The sequence below is a fragment of the Acanthochromis polyacanthus genome, chromosome 13 (genome assembly GCF_021347895.1).
Source record: "Acanthochromis polyacanthus isolate Apoly-LR-REF ecotype Palm Island chromosome 13, KAUST_Apoly_ChrSc, whole genome shotgun sequence".
Taxonomy (NCBI): domain Eukaryota; kingdom Metazoa; phylum Chordata; class Actinopteri; family Pomacentridae; genus Acanthochromis; species Acanthochromis polyacanthus.
Genome location: NC_067125.1, coordinates 7,039,919 through 7,060,533, shown reverse-complemented (window position 1 = coordinate 7,060,533; position 20,615 = coordinate 7,039,919). Strand labels below are relative to the sequence as shown.

Here is a 20,615-nt window from a genome sequence, read left to right as displayed (position 1 = left end):
GCTGAGGTTTCCACAAGCAATCATTCATAAAGTTTATAGAGTCAAAACAAAATGCCTCATTGATGGTAAACATCAGAGAAGAACGGGTAGACTGGTTCAAACTGACAACCATTCCTTGCCACCAAGGGATGCAGATCTCTGAATGCAAACAGATTGAACCTGTTTGCAGACGGACTACAGCAGCAGAAGACCACACCGAGTGAGAGACGAGGACCGGAAACTGAATCTACAGCAAGCAAAGGCTCAAGAGATTTGGAAATACATTGCCCGATCTGATGAGTCTTGACTCCTGCTATAACTTTCAGATGACAGCGTCAGAATTTGGTGTAAAATATTCTGTTGAAATGCTGTTGAATGGAGAGTCATGAAGGTACTGCCCACTAATCTGCAGCAGCTCCATGGTGCCCTCATGTCAACGCAGACCAAAACCTCTGAGGAATGTTGTGGAATCTAAACTTTAAAGAGTAAAGTCAAAACTGAAGCCAAAAGAGTGTCAAACATGGCACTTATAGAACAGTTGACCAACCCAGCCGTACCCCATTTATTTAAGTCAAAACAACTGTCAACATTTATCATTTAGATTATTCATCATGCTCCATTATAGGCATCCATAAGTCTGGATTTGTTTGGGAATAAAAGTCTTAAGCCCCAGAAAGCTACATGATCCTGACCTACAACCACAAAATGAGAGCTTTTGGGCATAAAAAATAAAATTCTGCATTTTTTTCTGGTCCTTGACTCTAACTGGCAGTGGGACAAAATGTAAAGTTGGTCCTGTGTGTGGGAGTAAAGTAAAGGTCACCGACTCCCTTGGTAGCATGACTGTGCTCATTCTGTGGCAATCTGCCAATTAGATTATGAGAGAAACTGACATTTTGACTTTGTGCAAAATGGATATAGGAATCTGTACAAGTCTGGGCAATCTGCCAATTAGATATTTATGTTTCTGAAACACAGAATTTGTTTACTGCTTGATAGTGGCACTGCTGGACTCTCCAAAGTAATCGGCATTCATCCACTAGCGGCCATGAAGGAGATAAGACTGTTTGAAGATTGCATATACACCCCTGTTAAAAGTTTTAGGATGCTTTCTCATTCATTTAAATGAGACAGCGTCCTAAAACTTTTGACAGGGGGTGTAAGTGTAATGTTAGCCATGGTGTTGGTGTGACTCTGTGGATGGAACTTTGTAGAACAACAACAAATGCATGGGTTTGATTTGTACACATTCATGGTTTCCAGAAGACACATTCTCATTCAGATCGACATCTGAATTTGTGTCCCATCTTAATGATGCTAAATAGTTACAACACTAATGACACTCCTAAAACCTTTGGCTTAATTTTACATTGTGTGCAAACTAGCAAATCTTTGCATGTTGAAAATATCAACCCAATACGTCTTTAGAATAATTAAAAGAATTGAATGAGACAAAATCATTCTCAACACAATTTATAACCTACTTGACACTTTAACCACATCTGAGTTACCGTTTAGACTTTTCCAAGTTGCAGATATTTCAGTTTCATTCCCCACTTAGTCAACAGATTTGCGAGGATCAACAAAACTGTAGCAAAAATAGCTGCAAAGCCACTGTCCTCGGCTGACAGTTATTTACAGCCCACTATTACCAGTAATGCAGTCAAACAATGTGGCTAATTTAAAATACTAAACAGCACAAGCTACAAATACGTAATATTCCAAAAGAATATAATTTAGGGTAAGGTTATGTGGTAAGCACTGAGTGAGATCATTAAGTGATGATAGCAGCAACACAATGAGGAATTTGTTGGAGTAAGAAGAAGTATTTCTGTTCCCATCCTGGGTATATTCTAAAAATGTTCGTTGGAGGTTATTTATTTATTTATTAGGTGAAGCTGATGTTTTCCAGATCAACAGCAAACCTTTAAGATTAGTTATATTGTTGTTTAACAGTAGAAAACCCAGGTTTTGCCTTTTTTTTTTTTTACTCTCAGAACTGTGCCAGATGGGACCATTTCTGGGGAATGTGAGCATTGTCCCTGATAATGGCTGGTGTTCAACACTTGAAATCCCAGGTTCAAGTGGTAATGCGCACACTAGTGCCTCATAGTCATAACAAAAGCGTCTGTAAACCAGGGATTAATGCCAAGTGGCTCTTCTCTGGGTTCAGTAGTGATATGTATCAACTGATCCACTCTTGGGTTTGCTAGTGTTAATAATCTGTGGTGATGCACAACATAAACAATGAGCCACTTTCCTTTTCAAATGACGGCTGAAGCTTCTGAATATGTGTGTCACTACTGGAATTTTTATATATCTTGTCTGTCAACCTTGTGAGATCACACAAGGACTTAATTGAGCCAGAGACCACCAAAACTCAGATCGGTCTTCTGATATCCAAAGTGTTCCTTGTCGGAGCTCACCTCTGTTTCTATCCAGTATTATACAAATGTTGAATTCTGCTTCCAGACAATGTTTTACCTTCTTTTACTTTCCTCTGTTAACCAGCTGTAGCATCACGTGACAGCAGGATTCAGGGGCTCTGAGCTTTTTCCACAGGTGACACAGCAGCAGGAGCTTCATTAACGAATGATCTGACATGGCCTTATTAACCTAAATGCTCTTCTAAAAGCAAAGAGCTGAGCTGCTGGACACAAATTCACAGTTTCTACATTGAAATAATTGGGGACAAACAAAGCTTTTGGTCTCAGGATGAATCCAGCGGGGTTTTTTCAGCAAAACTGAAGTTTCCTCAAGAGAATCATCGTATATTTTTTCTTGCATAAGCAGTAAATTGTTGCAGAAAGTTTTCAGTTTTGCTGAAGTCTACAACTGCAAGTATGGAACACATCTGATCACTGAAGAAAATAAAAATAAGACAACAGACGGTCAGCCTGATAATGAAACAACACAGTTCCTCAGCCTGTAAGTTACTGAACATAGTGTAGTGTATCTAGGTATTTGCTACACTACCGTTCAAAAGGTTGGGGTCACTTAGAAATGCCCTCATTTTTGAAAGAAAAACACTTTTCCAATGAAGATAACATTAAATGAATGATAAATCCAGTGTGAACATTGTTGATGTGGTAAATGAGTATTCTAGCTAGAAACAGCTGATTTTTAATGGAATATCCCCATAGTGGTACAGAGGAACATTTCCAGCAACCATCACTCCTGTGTTCTAATGCTACATTGTGTTAGCTAATGGTGATGAAAGGCTCATTGATGATTAGAAAACCCTTGTGCAGCTATGTTAGCACATGGATAAAAGTGTGAGTTTTCATGGAAATCATGAAACTGAGTGACCTCAAACTTTTGAACTGTAGTGTATGTTTATTATGTTATATTATTGTCCTTTGGATTTCACAGAGCTTCACAGCAGGAAACTTTTTTTTTGGTTCCAGTTCATTTAAAATGCTGCTTCATCCAAATGACCAAATGGTAGAGAATGTGAATAAAAACACCTTTGCACCTGGATATTTAGACAGCTAGCTTTAATGTGAGACATCTGGATGTGACAGTGGAGGTGAAAGGAGCTAAGTTTTTTTGTTTGCTTTTTAAAAGAAGGGCATTTAGAAAATTCAACTGCAGCATCTCTTTTCTGATAAAGAGTTCCCCCTTCACACAAATCACACATTAGTCTCTGAGTCACTGGACTATACGGTACTGCTATGTATCAGATTGTTTCATTGGTAACTTCACCACATCCTTTATTTGTCTCGTTAACCACGCGAAATTGAGTTTATGAACAACTATTGACTGAAATCACACTTCCACTGAGCTCTGTTTTACACAGTGCACCGTGCTGTCTGCTTGTTATCGGTGTCCAAATTCTGAATATGTAAATGTTTTATTATGCAGTTCCTTCAGGGAGTGAACGAGGGAGTGATTTCAGACAGTTTCCCAAACACACACACACACACCACTCTGCATACACAATGTAATGGCTTCGCTTTATTAGCTGCACCATTATTTCTGCTGCAAAAGCCACTTTCTGAGAGAATGGGCGTTGCGTCCGAACATTTTAGTCGGTCGGTAAGTGCATGCATATAGTGCCTGCAAACATATTTTCATGTGTGTTTTTATAGCATCGTTGAATGGTGACAGGACCAAACGACTGGTGGAAAAGAGAGAGACGGAGAGAGAGAGAGGCTCAGTCTCCTGCAGAAGGCTGTGACTCATTGAGGTTACCATGCTGCCTATTGTTCTGCGTAGGCGGGGCAGCAAATAATGACAGCAGCTTTGACTGGCTCACACACACACACACACACACACACATACACACACACACACACACACACGCACACGCACACACACATTAATCAGCTGCTGTATTTTCAGACGGTAGTGACATTAATAGCAACACCGCAGATGAGAGAAGCCTATGATTAGTTGATCAACAGGTGTGCTGCATGTTATGATATGTGTTGGAGGTGGCCAGGATCCACACTCACATTATTTCCGATTGAGAGCACGCAGCCACGCAAATGAAATGACTGTGTGTCCTGCTTGTCTGCTCACAAGGATCCAGTGACACTACACAACCCTTTCTGCCGATTATTCCCCATTCAAACAGCACTGACAGCAGCATGAAAATAATTGGCTTCCTGGCTTTTTCAGTATTTCAACAATGTTTGGACTATAGATTATGAATCCAGACTATCTAATTACCAGATACTCTCTGCAGTGTGTTAAAGTACAACTCTGTGAGGTGAAATTAAGTGATCAGCTGTCTGTGGTCACATAAGTTCTGGCCACCTCGGTGTGTTATTAAGCACTCAAGTAGATTTGAGCATTTTTGCCACCAACAGGTAACAGATTGGTCTTTTACTTGTTTAAAAGAGTTAATGCTCATACTTAAATGCATGGAAACATGGCTAGTGTCTAATGTGAGCTTGATATTTTGAGAAGTACACTTATTTGCTGTTTTTGCACAGAGTGAGATGAGAAGCTAAAGAGCTAAAACCAGTAGCTGTTTTAGCTTAGCTTTACATAAAGACTGGAAGGACAAAAACACACAGCCAGAGCGTGTCCAAAGTTTTAAAGATCCGCCCTGCAGTCTAAGCTTCTCCACACCTTCTGTTTTTAAATTCAGTTCAACTGCACAATATATCACACATCAGTGACTGTAATTTAACACAGCCAGTGGTCAAATCCGCTCAAAGAGAGCTAGGCTAGATGTTCCCTGATTACAGTGTTCATACTAAGCCAGCTAACTAGTGGCAAGAACTTCTAAATTTTCCCAAAAGAAATAGTTTAATCACATAGCACACCTCATGCTAAAACCATGAATTCAGTTGTTACACTACACCATTTTAAGAAATGTATGCTATCCAATACACTGCACAGTCACTCTTAAATTGTATGCTAAAACAAAGCAAAAGTTAGCAGCTACTTAGCCTAGCTTAGCTTAAAGGCTTAGCTCTGTCTGAGGGTATGTAACAAATTAAACTACCAGCACTCTGAGGCAATATCTAGCTTATTCTCACACAACTGTAAAAACTAAAGTTGTGGTTTGCCAAAGACTTCTTGGTAGTGAAAATTTCAAAGTGCTGGTGGGCACAGTTTTGTCTATCTGTTTCAACAAACTCTTTTTTACCTTCAGTCTTCTCGCTAAGCTAAGCTAAGCTAAGCTACTGCCTCTTGCTTCGTATTTAGCTTACAGACACAAGTCTAGTGTCAATCTGCTCATCTAACTTTCAGCAAAAAAAGTAAAAAATTCCCCTAAATGTCGAAGTGTTTACTAGAAGCCGCCTCTGATGAAAAACAACTTTTTTTTGTACTATGTCAACATGTCTCAGTCCCTCCAGGAATTCGCGATGTTGCGATCGCGCGAGTTCACGCAAAATCAATCAATCTCCGCGAATTTTGCGCGGCCTTGCAATTTTGTCCAATCACCGCAACTTTCCCGCAACTTCCCGTGAGTTCCACCAATCATAGCAGTCCCCAGCGCAAACCTAATGCACGTACGTCACTGAATTCACTTCCTTGTTTATGGTTTGAAGATGCAGACATGTGCGGTACTAATGTCTCTCATTTACCAACAAAAATTACTGCTGAAGACCGTGATAAACAATTAATTCACTGATGTTTTTGACCAGAGCGGAGCTAAACTGTTTTACACCCGTGCAATACTGTAGTGGAATACAAAAAAGAAAAAAAAATCATCGATTGATACACTTTTTTAAAAAAACACGAAACATATTAGAACGGCTGAAATGATCAGCCAACAGACCACATAAATCACCATGATGGAAACTGTTGCATCCAGATCCGTTAGAGCACTGAAAGAAAGAAAGTAAATTAGATTATTTATTCCACCAAAGAACACGGCGGAGTTATGTGACGATCAGCGTGTGTGAATCCTTCCTCTGTTATCAACATCACTTAAAAACAGACTCAGGGATTTGAATGAAATTCTCAGGGTCGGTCAGAAATGACACAAGGACCAAATGATTAGACCAAGTGATGCAGCTTAAAGTTTGGATCCACGGATTTGTTAAGGATTTCCCATCGAGGTAGCAGCACGGTGTCTGATAGCAGCACAGTAACCATGGTAACAAGTGAACGCTACCTCAGCGGCTTGCTGACGATCACATGATTGTGATCCTACAACAAACCTACCTCTGTGGACGTATCGGAAATGATACAAGGGACAGTTGATTTAATTGTGGGGGTGTTTCTGAGTCCCATCAATTCCAGTTGCCAGCTACATATTTAGGTCACGTGATTTGGTATACATGCAGAACACACACCTGTCTTGTAGAGCAGTGGTTCTCAACCCTGTTCCTCAGGACCCCATGTCCTGCATGTTTTAGATGCTTCCCTGCTCCAACACACCTGATTCAAACGATCAGCTCGTCATCAGGCTTCTGCAGAGGCTTGATGACGAGGTGATCATCACATTTTAATCAGTCAAGGTAGGAAGGGATTAACATTTAAATGTGTAACTTTAATACACAGAGATGTGTTTAATCAACAACCATCATGGCAATACATCCAGTGTAAAAGACTCAGAGATTTTCAAAGAGTGCAAAATTTGGATTCTTTCTAATGACGTTTCTTGCCATGAAAAGTGTCATTGATACTGAAATCCAAAGCACTAGAGACAATTTTGGTGTGTGTGTGTGTGAATGAGTCAGAGGTGCACACAATGTGGCATTCCTAATATTGTGATAAGGATTTGAAGTGTTATGCAAATATATCACCCTTGGATAGAAACAAATCTTTCAGGTCACTCTAATCTGAACCAAACATGGTTAGGTTTACGAAGCTATTAATTAACATATCCACTACAGAGCAGTGAAAAGCATACAGAAAAACCAACAAAGAATAAAGAGTGGAACAAACTGAAGTAACATCAAACAAAACATGGGTATTTTTGGTAGGCTTTATGTCATTTGTATTCATCCTCCAGAAAGGCAATACATTATTAAGAGTAACCTCTCATGAAATATACATGACAGCAACAATATAAAAATGCATGGTCTACTTCCTTGGACTCTAAAGGGACTATGTGTTGAGTGCGAGTAGACACAAATTTATGCTACGTGGAAAACAGAGTGGGATTTTCCTTCATTAGGAAGCACCACCCCCACTAATTAGAGGAGGTCAACATCAAAGCAGAGGTCTGAACTCAGCTGAACAAGAACAAAGACGAAACTGGAGACAGACATGGCGAACACAGCGGCTCAAGTGGAGGCTCTTTGGTAAGTAAAAGGAAATGGAAAACGGGGCAGGAGGACCCATATGTGAAGCTGATATGTGACCTTTATTAAAAATCCCATGCTGTTCAGACAGTGTCATCCTCCTCTGATGTGATGAAGGTTCTTTGACTGTACAATAATTAGCAGCAATTATGGAATTTTGAAGAAATTGGGGGGAAAAAACACTCCAGGTTCTCCTGTTTAAAGGGAAAACGGTCTAGTAAGGCCTGAGCCTATCCCAGCTGACTTAGAGTGAAGACAGGAGACACCTGGACAGGTAACAGTCTATCACAGAACTACATATAGAGACAAACAATCACACTCACATTCACACCTACGGACAATTTAGAATCACCAGTTAACCTCAGCATGTTTTTGGACTGTGGGAGGAAGCCGGAGAAAACCCACCATGCACAGGGAGAACATGCAAACTCCCTGCAGAAAGATCCCGGGCTGGGATGTGAACCTATGATATTCTAGCTGCAAGGCAACAGTACTAACCACCTACCCACTGTCCAGCCCTAAAAAGCAATAAATCTATTCCTAAAAAGCGTGTGTTAGCATCTAATAAAATCTGACATGAGGTATTTAAATAAGTAAATGTGTGCATAGGGGTTGACTGATATGGTTTTTCAGGGCTGATATAGATTTCTAGTATTAAAGAGACTATCACATTGATATTTGGGACACTTTGTACACATTCTACTTAGATCTGCACACACCTAATTAGTGACCTATTCTGATGTCAAAAGAGCACATTTTGCTGGAGGTGAAGAGTTTGTATCTCTGGTAATGACAACAGAGGGACTATATTAGAGCTAAAGTACAGCATTTCAAAATCATTTTACATTGTCAGAGACTGGTGTAAAAAGAATAGCAACACTACTAATAAGAAAAATGCAGGATATGCGATTTAAAAGTGTCTGACCCCTGGTGTGCATGTAGTTTTTCTGATTGCTTAACAGCATGAGTCACTCTGCCTGAATGTGCAGGACCGTAATCAAAGTCAGATGCTGTATTCACACAATGTCAGGATAAAATGAATAGGAAAACCTTCCGTTACTGCAGACTGGAGCACGCTAACACATTTATCCCCATTTGTACCAGTCTTGAGGTGACAGCAGTAAATGTTTAAATTGGCTATTGCTGTCTTGTTACATGTTGAGGAGGTTTGTAACTGAAATCAGCTGAAATACAGTAAATAAAAACCTGTCATTTTAAAACGTCCTTTTAGTTGTGTTCCTTCACAATATGCTATTTATTACTCACCAAGAAATGCGACAGAGTTATGTGACGATCAGTGTGCGTTTGTCTGTCTGTCTGTCTGTTAGCAACATCACTCAAAAACAGACTAATGGATTTGGATGAAATTTTCAGGGAAGGTCAGAAATGGCACAAGGACCACCTGATTAGATTTTGGCAGTGATGCAGCTTATAGTCTGCATCCACGGATTTGTTAAAGATTTCTCTATCATTGAGAGATAGCAGCACAGCGTCACTGTAACCATGACAACGAGTGAACACTACATCAGCTGCCTGCTGATGATCACATGATTGTGATCCTACTACAAATCCACCGCTGCGGACCTATCAGGACTTATCTGTTGGAAATGATACAAGGAACAATTGATTAAATTGCGGGGGTGTTTCTGAGTCCCATCAACTCCTGCTGCCCGCTACATATTTAGGTCACGTGAGTCAGTATCCATTCATAGTGCACACATGAATAACACATGCCTGTGCTCAGCGCAAGGTCATTTTTTATTAAAGATTTCATCTGTTGGAAAAAATACAAAGACTGAGCAGCCCTGGTGGAGTACTGTGTTCTCTGAGTAGCTTTCTTATTCCTTCTGATTCATGAACACTCAGTGTGTTGGTCCAGTCCAGTGATACTACACTTCCAGTTTACTGAAACCCTCTGCAGAAACTACAGAAAGGAGAGATGATGAATGTTAAGCATTCTGTGATGAAACGACAAATTCAAAAGAAGTCTTCAAAAAAACATTTCCATGACCTTTCAGGAGCTGCTGACCAGTCATATTTCTTAAAATACACATTTCAACCTAAACAAATTGTAATATGATCATTTTTTAAGATGTTTTTACATGTTGTTTATTGGTACGACAAAACCTGGCTCATCCTGAGTCAGTGTGGCTGATCATCTGCTGGCTGTAGCCTTGTAGCCAACGTAGACAAGTCAGTGGCATCAAAACTTTCATCTAATTCTAAGAAGACAAATATACATTTCCTATTAAGTATGTGCATTTCATAGCGAATACACATACTTCTTTAAATCTACACCTACACCTTTTTTCCAGCTAAATTTACCGTGCAAGAGTTAATGTGGGTTTTTACTTAGATTTAACTGCAAACATGACTTTTCAGGAAGCTGTTGATAACACTTTTCCGACTCTGCTCCTGATAATTACAGCCTAAACAATAAGACCAGAGCGTGGCAATAGTATGTGTTGAAACGTAACGGCTGCAAGTGCATTTTGCTTGGCATTTTTGTTATAGTATGACCATCAGCGTCTCACTGTGAGGGTAGGTACCAGCATCCAACAACTGGAACACAGCTGAACATATCTCTGTGTAATACTGCACTAGAAAGACGTTAAATTAGCTGGTGATGGAGCAGAGAGTCTGCAGACTGCAGGCTGCACTGTCACCGCTGTGGTTCAAAAGTACAGTCAAAATAAATCAAGCAATCAAACAGCACCATGTTGAGACACTGCCCCTCAAGTGCTGACTAGACCCAAGCAAAATGAAAACATACAATATATGCAGAAGGTTGCAGCATTTTATGCCATGTTTGATGGACACAGCATGAAAGTCCACAGGGAGCATCAGAGCTGAGATTTCAAATCTGGGGAAACTATGAATCTCTGCAGTGAAATGGGGGTCTGACCTCGGGCGCAAACGTGAAATCTGAAATGCAGATCATGTTGTCTCAATGTGAATGTATTTGGACGTCAAATATGTTTTCAAATTTAACTAAAATAAAACATAGAGGACAAATTAAAGTTAAAATCAATGCTCTGCCTGCCATATCACCACCATCATCAGAGTATTTTTGGATGTTATGATTTTACTGGTATACCTGTGGGCTGCACAGGTTCAGTGGTTAGCACTGTCATCTTCCCTTCCCCAACTTCCTGTGATCTTTCTCCATGGAGTTTGCCATGTGGGTTTTCTTCAGGTACTCCAGCTTCCTCCCACAGTCCAAAAAACATCCATCCATTATCTATACAGCACTTAATCCTCATTAGGGACATGGAGGGCTGGAGTCTATCCCAGCTGACTGAGGGTGAAGACAGGAGACACCTGGACAGGTAACAGTCTATCACAAGACTACATATAGAGACAAACAATCACACTCACATTCACACCTTGGGGACAATTTAGAATCATCAATTAACCTCAACATGTTTTTGAACTGTGGGAGGAAGCTGGAGAACCCGGAGAAACCCCACACATGCACAGGGAGAACATGATCCATGCAGAAAGATCCAGAGAAGGCCGGGACGTGAATTGGGGAGCTTCTCGCTGCAAGGTGACAGTGCTAACCACCGAATCACTGTGCAGCCTAGTCCAAAAGCATGATGGATGGATGGATGGATGGATGGATGGATGGATGGATGGATGGATGGACGGACGGACGGACGGAGGGTGTGCTTGGGCAGCGTAACGTATACGTTGCAATAGTTTCTAGGAAAATTCTCAAAGTCAAACAGCCACTACTGGGTCTTTCTGTACACAACATCACTGTCCAGTATTGTGCTGTCTCATCATCACAGTAACATCCCTGCTTCTATCAGACTGAAATGAGTGATTTTCACTAAGTCTGTTGAATCAGAGTGCTTATTTGCATCAGGCTGCATGGCTTTCAACAGCAGCTCCTGACCAAAGGCAGCTGTAGTGGTAAAATGTTGATGCTGATCACAACACGTAGACTCTCATTCTCTCACAAAACCTTAGTCACATATAAGATGAGTTAAAATTCCACACATCTGAGGGAACCTTGCAGGATAAATTTAGAGCTGTGGAGGTTTCCTCAGACGCTGATGGTTACAGTTAAGCGACGAGTTTCAAAAGAGCCAGAAGGGAAGTGGTGGAGAAACGCTGGCTTTGGTTTGGACTTAATTGACAGGTGGTGATTGAGAAGGTGGCCTCCCCATTAGCTCCTAACAGAGCTCCTTGCTTGATTAATCAATGTCTATTTAATCTCAATTCTCTGGCCATCACCATGGTTTCCGGGCAACGTGGAGGAGAACCTGGGAACCAGTGAAAAGCGACTTCCATTTCTCCTCTTTTTCTTTTCCCCTCTCCAGTATGCGTCATTTTCTCTTTTTTCCTCCAAATAACGTCTTTCAATGTCTCTGCTTTCACTCACCACCACTTCCTGTCTCTGTCCTTCTCAGTGTGAGCTGCAGTTTAACACTCATGGTGTTCTTTTTCCTTCTCTGTTCCGTTCATCCACAATAATTGTCCTCATCCAATTCCAGTGTGTCTGCCTGTTACGTGCTGTTCTTACCAGAGCAAAAACCCTCCCGAATGTGAAATCAAATGTCATCATTATGTCACTGGATGTCAATTTGGTCTTCATGTCTCAACATGAAAACATGTTATTATCGACACTGTGTTAAGGCAAATATGAAGCACACGAGTTTTTATCCTTCTCAGTTCACCCTCCAGCCCCTTCTGACTGGAATGTGCTGCTGATGATTAAATAAAGGTCTCATCCTTTATCTTTAACACCACAGTGTCTCCCCACACTGATGGGAAGGAAACCACCACCAGCACCACACACTGTATCTTTGCCTATGTGTCCAGACTTTAGGGACACCCTGCAGTGTGGCGTGCTGGTGGTTGTTTCCTTTCCAACCCCTTAAGCTTCAGTGTACCGCCGGCGGTACACCTACTAATTTGCATAGGAATTTCAAGAATGTCCGACAGCTGCAAACACGATTATACAAACACTATACGCCGATGGAAAGCTTAGATTCTCATGAATCCGCCGGTATAAACCACTTTCAGATGCGATTACCACAGCGGGTGAGAAAAACACATTTGTCCGACAAAAATGAATATTCATCCATCCGTTCTCTATACACGACTTCAACGCACACAGCGCGACTCACATTTCCGGGTTTATTATTACACACACAAAAAAAGATTCCACAAAAAACGGCCATAATCCAACCTTTTACATCCAGGTGACACAAGCCAGTAAACTATTTTGTCCAAAACATGTCCTGAAGTCGGTATAAAATCCCCGAATCGGTCATTTTCAAGGAAATGCACCTCACGAAGCCCGTCCAATATTCCCTGTATTTTTCGTAATTTTTTTTAATTAAAAATAGAATATTAGCGATTTTTTGTACTGAAAACGGCTGGAATTGACTGAAGCTTAAAGGGTTTTAATCCTCAACTCTGTAAACAAACAGCAGCAAGGAACAATACTTCAGCGGTCAGAAGGGTCGTGACATCAACCCGTCACCCACCGGATCAAAGCTAAGCCATGTCTTCACTGCTGACAACAGAACTAAAGCAGTAGTGGTTGCTGTTGTAGCGCTGTTAGTTTCATCATATGAGAAATGAACGCTCTGATGTCCATGATGAAGTTTGTAAATCATATACGTGTTGCTTAATGACAGGAGAAGAAAGAACTATGCGCTGATTGAAGCTTTAAAGTTTACCACAAACCTCCCACAGCTGTATGTGGTGCCTAATGGAGGTCCAGTGGCTGTTAGCAGTATAATGATGAATATGTTAAAATTAGGTTCAATAAGGATAAGTACTCGAAGCAGTCAACTGAAGCTGCTCTCTCTGGACAAGCTTCCTGTGAAATAACTGCTAAGTGCAGAAGCTCATTATGAAGGTGGGAAATATCTATAAAATATGTTACATGTGCTAAACAATAACATAGCTAATTCTGTAAGGAGGAAATAATTTAACAAAAGAACTTTCCGTGAGAGAAGACATTTTGTTAAGTTAAGCTGAGGGTAGTCTTTTAGCTGTCGTGGCGTGTTTTTTTCTTGCTTGGAATTAGCCATCGTAATGATAATGTTTTCATCTCTGTATGTGAGGCTGTTGCAGCAAAACAAGCCATTTTGAAGCTGCAGTGTACCGATGGAAGTCTCAAAACCACAACATCCAGGGTGGGACTTTGTGTATCATTATTCTTCCTCAGAATCGATTTACAGCATGTGGCTAAATTACTCTAAATATTACAACTTGCCATTGTGCAGCGTACAGTAGTTTTACACAGCTTAAACAAAGACATACACTACCATTCAAAAGGTTGAAGTCACTTAGAAATGTCCTATTTTTTTTAAAAGTAAAGCAGTTTTTCTTTCAATAAAGATAACATTAAATGAATGATAAATCCAGTGTAGACATTGTTATTGTGGTAAATGACTATTCTAGCTGGAAACGGCTGATTTTTAATGGAATATCTCCATAGGGGTACAGAGGAACATTTCCAGCAACCATCACTCCTGTGTTCTAATGCTACATTGTGTTAGCTAGTGGTGTTGAAAGGCTAACTGATGATTAGAAAACCCTTGTTCAGTTATGTTAGCACATGGATAAAAGTGTGAGTTTTCATGAAAACATGGAATTGCCTGGATGACCTCAAACTTCTGAATGGTAGTGTAGGTGAGCTGGAGTGCTTGAGGTGCAGTGATGGAGGAGGGGTGCATGGAGAGAGAGAGGAAGAGGAAACAACAGTGAAATGTAAGCCATATTAATGCAGAAAGGGATTTATATAAATATGTAACTGTGATACACAGGGGTGGGTTTTTAGAGGACAGGTCAACCAGAGTAGGACTTTAGAACTCACACCAGCAAACATGTAGTTGGAGTGTGACCAAGAATACATGATAAAGCAGCTCAAGAGGTTGGACCAATGGAACAACCAAAGGCGACACTCAGAGGGAATTTACAAGAATTTTAGATAGCTGCACTTTTGATACTTCAGCAAACTGATAGCTTTAATCTTCCAGAGGCTTTGGCTCCGCTGTGGAAACACAAACTCCAATGAGCTGGAGGAATATTTAATCCTGTGAAAGTTTAAGAAGTTCTTGGAAGTTAAAGTTCCTGAGATTGATTTTGGAAAAGCATCTATTATGAACAATGTTTTTCTGAGAACATATTCATATTAAGTGATTTTCCGTGGTAATTAAAGGTATGTACTAAAGGACAGTTCCAGTTTATTTCAACTTGGGTACATTTCCTTTGAATAAAGACAGTGTGGCTTCAATGTAGTGATTCAGAAACACTGAACAGTGCATTTAAACACAGAAATCAACCACCTGGGTTGGCCACTGTGCTCAATGCATTGGGATCCCCATCAGGGACTACTATCTGGCAGAGCTAATCACTGACGTATTCATCCGTGCATCGCCTGGAATCAGATTTCAAATGACAGTTCACTGAAATTTAGCCTTTTTGCAAATATGGTTTTGTAAGCAAGAGAATGTCGTACATGTTCTGTATATTTGTTTCACTTTTGTGTAAAGTAGTCACACACTGATTTCACTATTTTTCTAGGAGATAAGTTGAACACTTTATTGCCTTTGAAATGTGGTTAAATTTGTCTAGAAATGACTAGTACACACATTATGGAAACACCACTTTAATAACTATATTTCAGTGTGAGGAAATATTTCACCGTTAAAAATAGTCACTTTAAAGAGCCCATACGGTGTATTTTGGAGTTCTTCCTTAGCACGTTGAAGTGCTTTTTGCGATGTACAAGGTCAGCAAACTTACAAAAGTCCACTCCAAAAGCAGTTAATCACAAAAGACACTTCTCCTTGCCATATCCTGAAACGCCTTATTAGAAGTCCAGGTTTTACTTCTGTTACTTATCTACATCAGCATGTCATTTATTTGCATAACAGCTGCTTAGCATTTAATCTGGCAATAAAGTGGAAATAAAATGACTTTTATTTCCTCACTGGAGCCGGTTCTGCTGAGGGTACAAAGTCTGGGATCTATGAGGTAATGATCTGTGAGAGCATTACATCACCTTGGTTGGGCTGGCCGACCAATCAGAGCAGACGGGGCTGTTTATGAGTGGAGCTTCAAGATACTGGAGCTAAAATGGAGAGTTTCAGACAGAGACTGAGAGAAGGTGAAGTGTAAAATTTAAAAAGTAATGTGTTTTTTTCAACATGAACAGCTGTAAACCTATCAGGTTAGCAGATTTTAAAACTTTTACAGCAAAAGTGAAGCATTGGCTGAAAGAAAACCAAGAATGTACCCACCTATAACATCTATACGGTCTGACTGTCTGTGATTGTGTCATTGTGTGTGTTTGTGTGTGTTTGTGTGTGCGTGGGTGGGTGGGAGTTGTGGGTTTTTAATGTTTTCTGTGCTGTTTTTATTTGTGTTGTTGGTCCTTTGACCACTTTTACTTAAAAGCCCAACCAGGGACAGGAGTTGTAAATTAGCTCTATGCTACACACTATGCATCGGTTCTATGTGTCCCATGATAATTGCATGGTCCCTGATTAAATAAATTAATAAAATAAAGAAATAAATCAACTAGATCTAACAAATAAAACTCTAAACTTGTAATTGTGGACGTATATGGGCTCTTTAAGTCTGCTAAAACAGGGTTATGGTTATTAGGACAGCTTATATGGTGACTTATCTACTCTACTAAAATGTCTGATGAATGTCTAATTTTCTTAGTACTTAAATATTCAATTCAAAATGATCTAAAGATAAAAAGAGAGAGGTGTAGCAAACAGTTAACTTTTTTCTTGTCTATGTGAAACCTAAACTTTTAAAAACTCTCCTTTTCCACCATGTCTTCATCGGTTTCAGCCTTTTGCCCTGGAAATCACAGAATCCCTCACTGCCCTGTTGTGTTGTTGTGTCTACACTGCAAACGTGCTCATCCTCCTCTGTGCTATCACAGCCTTATCCAGCATCGACAGAGATGGCGATCCCTTAACGGTGTGTGTGGAAAGACGGCCTTTGTCTTAAAGTTTGTTTGCCCCGTGTTTGCCATTGATTCAGGGATTAACAATGCAAATGGAAATGATCAGTCAATAACAGAAAACAGCTGAAGGAAATCCCCAAACAATAAAGTGAGCTGCATGAGCGTGAGCCTGAGGCGCTGGTTCCTGTGGTTGAGTCACCGAGAGATAAACACTGAACACTGACAGCGTATGGATGCTGTGCACTGCAGTCTGTATGGATGAGGATTATGAACCAGTTTCTCTTTTCACTCCACCTTATCACTATAATAAACACATATTCACATCGGCTCTTCATAATTTCTCTCCTATTGTGCTCTGATCCCTCCTTTCTCCGCTGCTCTCCAAATCTACCCATTCAACTGGTGGCATTTTCATTCTCCTGCTTCCCTTTTGTTTCGCACCACAACAGCGTCTTCGAGTCTGTTTGAGGCTTTTCCCTCTTTCTGAAGCAGCAGCCAGCTGAGCCGAGCGATGCAAATGTCTCCAAATACATAGAGAGGCTGTAAATCATAGCGGCCACCACACTGTACCAGTGAAGCAGAGCCAGCCAAGAGGGCTGATGTTCACAGGCAGGGAGGAGGTCAGTTCATCAGGCACGTAGGCAGTCGATGGCTGAATCAGTTCAGTCAATGTGAGCCTGGCCTCTCTGTAAGCATCACTGCTGACATCAGCTTAAGGATAAACAACATGGAAGAAAAGAATAGTGGAAGTGGAAAGGAAAGAGGAGCAAGCAGGGTTCACTCACTCTCAAACACACTCACACACTGAGCAGCTACCTGTCGGAGCGTCTTCAGCATCTCTGTGGCCTCGTCCTGTTTGCCCTGCTTGGCCATCAGCATCATCTCCTGGATCATACCGATTCTGCGCTGGTAGGGCGGGGGCGTCCCGCCACGGCTCAGCCTGTCCCCTGACTTCAGCATGAGGGAGGCCAGGATGTCCCCTCGCTCCTTGGTGGGGGTCCTCTTCCAGCTGTGCTGAGGACTGGCCCCTCCAGGCTCCTGGCCTTTGGTCTGCTTGGCACCCATGGTGAAGCCTTAAAGTGAACTGTGATAACAAGGAGGCTGTTCCCACCAAGCAGTCATGCAGAGGCAGGTCTGAATGATGCTCCTGATAGTTTGCTCATTAAACTGTCAACAGCTGATCACATCCTAGTGAAGACCAGCGAGAGTCCAGGCTGCTCATGAAGAATGATCATCACACAGTTACACAGAAGAGTGAATGTTCCCAGAGGACAAAACACAAAACAGAGGGAGCTCTGTTGCTTCTCTGCTGGTTCGAACTTGTTATTCCCGGAGAGTGAAGCTCAAGTGGGGAACAGGTCTGAGGATGCTGCCTGCAGCATGGCCGCAAAACACGGACACAAAGCACGGACACAGCGCAGTCAGGACAGCAGCAGCACGGAGCGGAGCGTGGCCCGCAGCAGCAGCCTCCTATCCCGAACACAACTTCACCACTAAACGGTCACCTTCGAAAGCAGCTCTGGTCTCCTCCGTGTTCTCCTCTGCTGTCCTCTACAGCAGAGCGGGTCCCGGAGCAGAGCAGCAGGCAGCAGAGCGCAGGAGCTGCTGCAGGAAGCAGGGCATGGCAATGTTTACGTCTGCTGTGGAGCAGTGTCTCAGCCTCGCTCTGCCCCGTCCTCCCTCCCCAGCTGGAAGTCCTGCATTGCCTGCAGCAAACGCAGAGATCGTCCTCCTCCAGGGCTCTCTATCCTCCCATCAGCAGCTGGAGGAGCCGTCTCCGTCTGATCTGCAGCTCGGCTGGACAGGATGGAGACTGAGGTGTCCTCTTTGCTGGGACTGAATTATGTATTGCACCCTATCGAGTGAGTGGGAGCGCGCTGCGAGTGCATGTGAGCACAAGTCCTCCCTCCTCTCAGTGATGGAGAAGCAGGGCAGGGCTGGAGAAGAGTTAGCAGCTCTGAGGCTGATTTCAGCAGACACACACTTTCTACCAATACACAGGATTATTTCAAAAACACTTAAAAATAAACAAATTAATTAATATTAATAATTGTCTTATTTCATCAGCCCTTATACCGTATTATGTTATTAAAATAGGATGTTGTTGTGGCTTCCGTTGCATAAAAGAACGTGTTCAATATATCATACTAATTTAAATGAAACAGTTCTCAGTGTGAATCAATCCATTTACAGCCTGCACATTCATTTATTCATTTTGGTTACGTTTGTTTGTAGCCTTCTGTCATTATTTGTGTGCATTATTAATCTGTGTGCACTTTATTCTGCTTCCCTTTGCTGTTGTTTTCATTCACTCGTTTGTTCGCTGTTTGAAAAGCTTGAATATAGTTTCATGCTGTGTACTGCTGATTTACTAGACAAGTGTAGGTTCAAGTTTCAGGCTACTCACACTGAAACATGAACATCTCATGAAGGAGACAACATGGAAACATCCCAGATTTACCAGCATTATGAGCAGCATATGTGCTCACATAGATCAATGTGTCTCGAGAGAGAGCAGTGAAATGACTGCACTGACATCTGCTGGTGGTGTCTGGAATTCATCCATCAATACCAGAATTACAATGTGCTTAAAACACAACCACAACTTAATACATATACATATGAATTTCTCATTCTTTTTGTCAAGATGCAACTGGTAAACATATGTACACAGTATTAAATCACAAACTGTTTCAAGAGACTAAAGTGGCAAGTATTTCGCTCATTTTTGCACTTACCATGAACTGTAGCAATATTCTGGATGTATAACTCTTAAATTTCTTTCATAGATTTATTATTATTTATTATTTGTCTTGTTGGACCACCCAACGGCATCCAAGACCCAACTATCTGGTGAATGATTTCAGTTTTTTCTCTCTCTGTAGAATGTGGAGGTAATCCCTCTTCAATATCCAAATTATTTCATCCAAAGCACCAGCCCCAGAGCATAATAATGCCACCACCATGCTTAACAGTAGATTTGGTGTTTTTGGTTAAAGGCCTCACCTTCTCTCCTCCAAATATTTTTTGTGGTCAAATAGCTCATTTTTGTATCATCTGAGAGCAGATCTTTGCTCCACAAGGCCTTTTCTTTGTCCATGTGATCAGCAGCGACCTTGACTCGAGCCTTAAGGTGCTGCTTCTAAAGGGAGGGCTTCCTTCTTTTGCATGGCAGCCTCTCAGCTCATAACAATGTAAAACACACATTATTACAGATGCAGCTTACCAAAGCCAGTTTGTAATTCACTGCAGACCTGATTTTATGTGATTGTCGGCTGATTTTGACCATCCTGACTAATTGTCTCTCAGCAGCAGGTCATAGGTTTTGTATTCTTCCTGGTCATGGTGATGACATAAATGTGTCCTGCACTTCATGCTTCTGTTTGTTGGTACAGATTATTTTAGATTGAACTGATTTGAAATGGCTCTGAGGGATTTTTCTGACTGGTTTAGCTCAATGATTTGCTTTTCCAGATCTTTCCTGAGCTCCTCAGACTTTCCCACTGTAGCGTTTGTGACCGAGCCTAGCGAGTGTTTCAAATCTGCCCTAACTGAGTTGCCTCAGAGAAGTCTACAGTTGTCGTCAATCCTAATCATTCACAAGAAGTTCAGAATCCAAACAACTAAGAAAATTACATTTTATACTTCACCAAAACCGGTAGTTCAATCACTATGTATTTCTGATGCAGCATTTCTTGTCGTATTTCTAGATGTATAATAAAGAACCAAAATGCAAGTTTGTTTTTTGTGACAAAGATGCATTGGTTTCAATGATTCCATCTTAGAAAATGTAGCTGTAGGAGTCTGAACTCAAGGCTGCCTTGATATACAGCAGATAGACAACTATATATACTGTTATCTGTGTGTCAAAGAGAGAGAAACGGACAAAGGCAGAGAAGTTTATTTTAAATAAAGAAAGCACTTGCTTCAAGGGAATCCAGGGAAAACTTGGATCTGTTGGGTTTTCATGG

At 41.2% G+C, this 20,615-nt stretch overlaps 1 protein-coding gene across 2 annotated transcripts in view; it reads right to left on the bottom strand.

The window, feature by feature from the left end:
* lrrc75a (leucine rich repeat containing 75A) overlaps nucleotides 1-18,537 on the bottom strand; it is an 86,664-nt gene extending 68,127 nt beyond the window's left edge. Inside the window, exon 1 of one of the 2 annotated variants that reach the window (XM_051957836.1) lies at nucleotides 17,446-18,537. In XM_051957836.1, the coding sequence (XP_051813796.1) occupies nucleotides 17,446-17,709 (264 nt within the window). In that variant the 5' untranslated portion in view covers nucleotides 17,710-18,537. The remainder of the gene's footprint in view (nucleotides 1-17,445) is intronic. The other variant, XM_051957837.1, reaches the window with a different exon arrangement.
* Nucleotides 18,538-20,615: the final 2,078 nt, after the last annotated feature.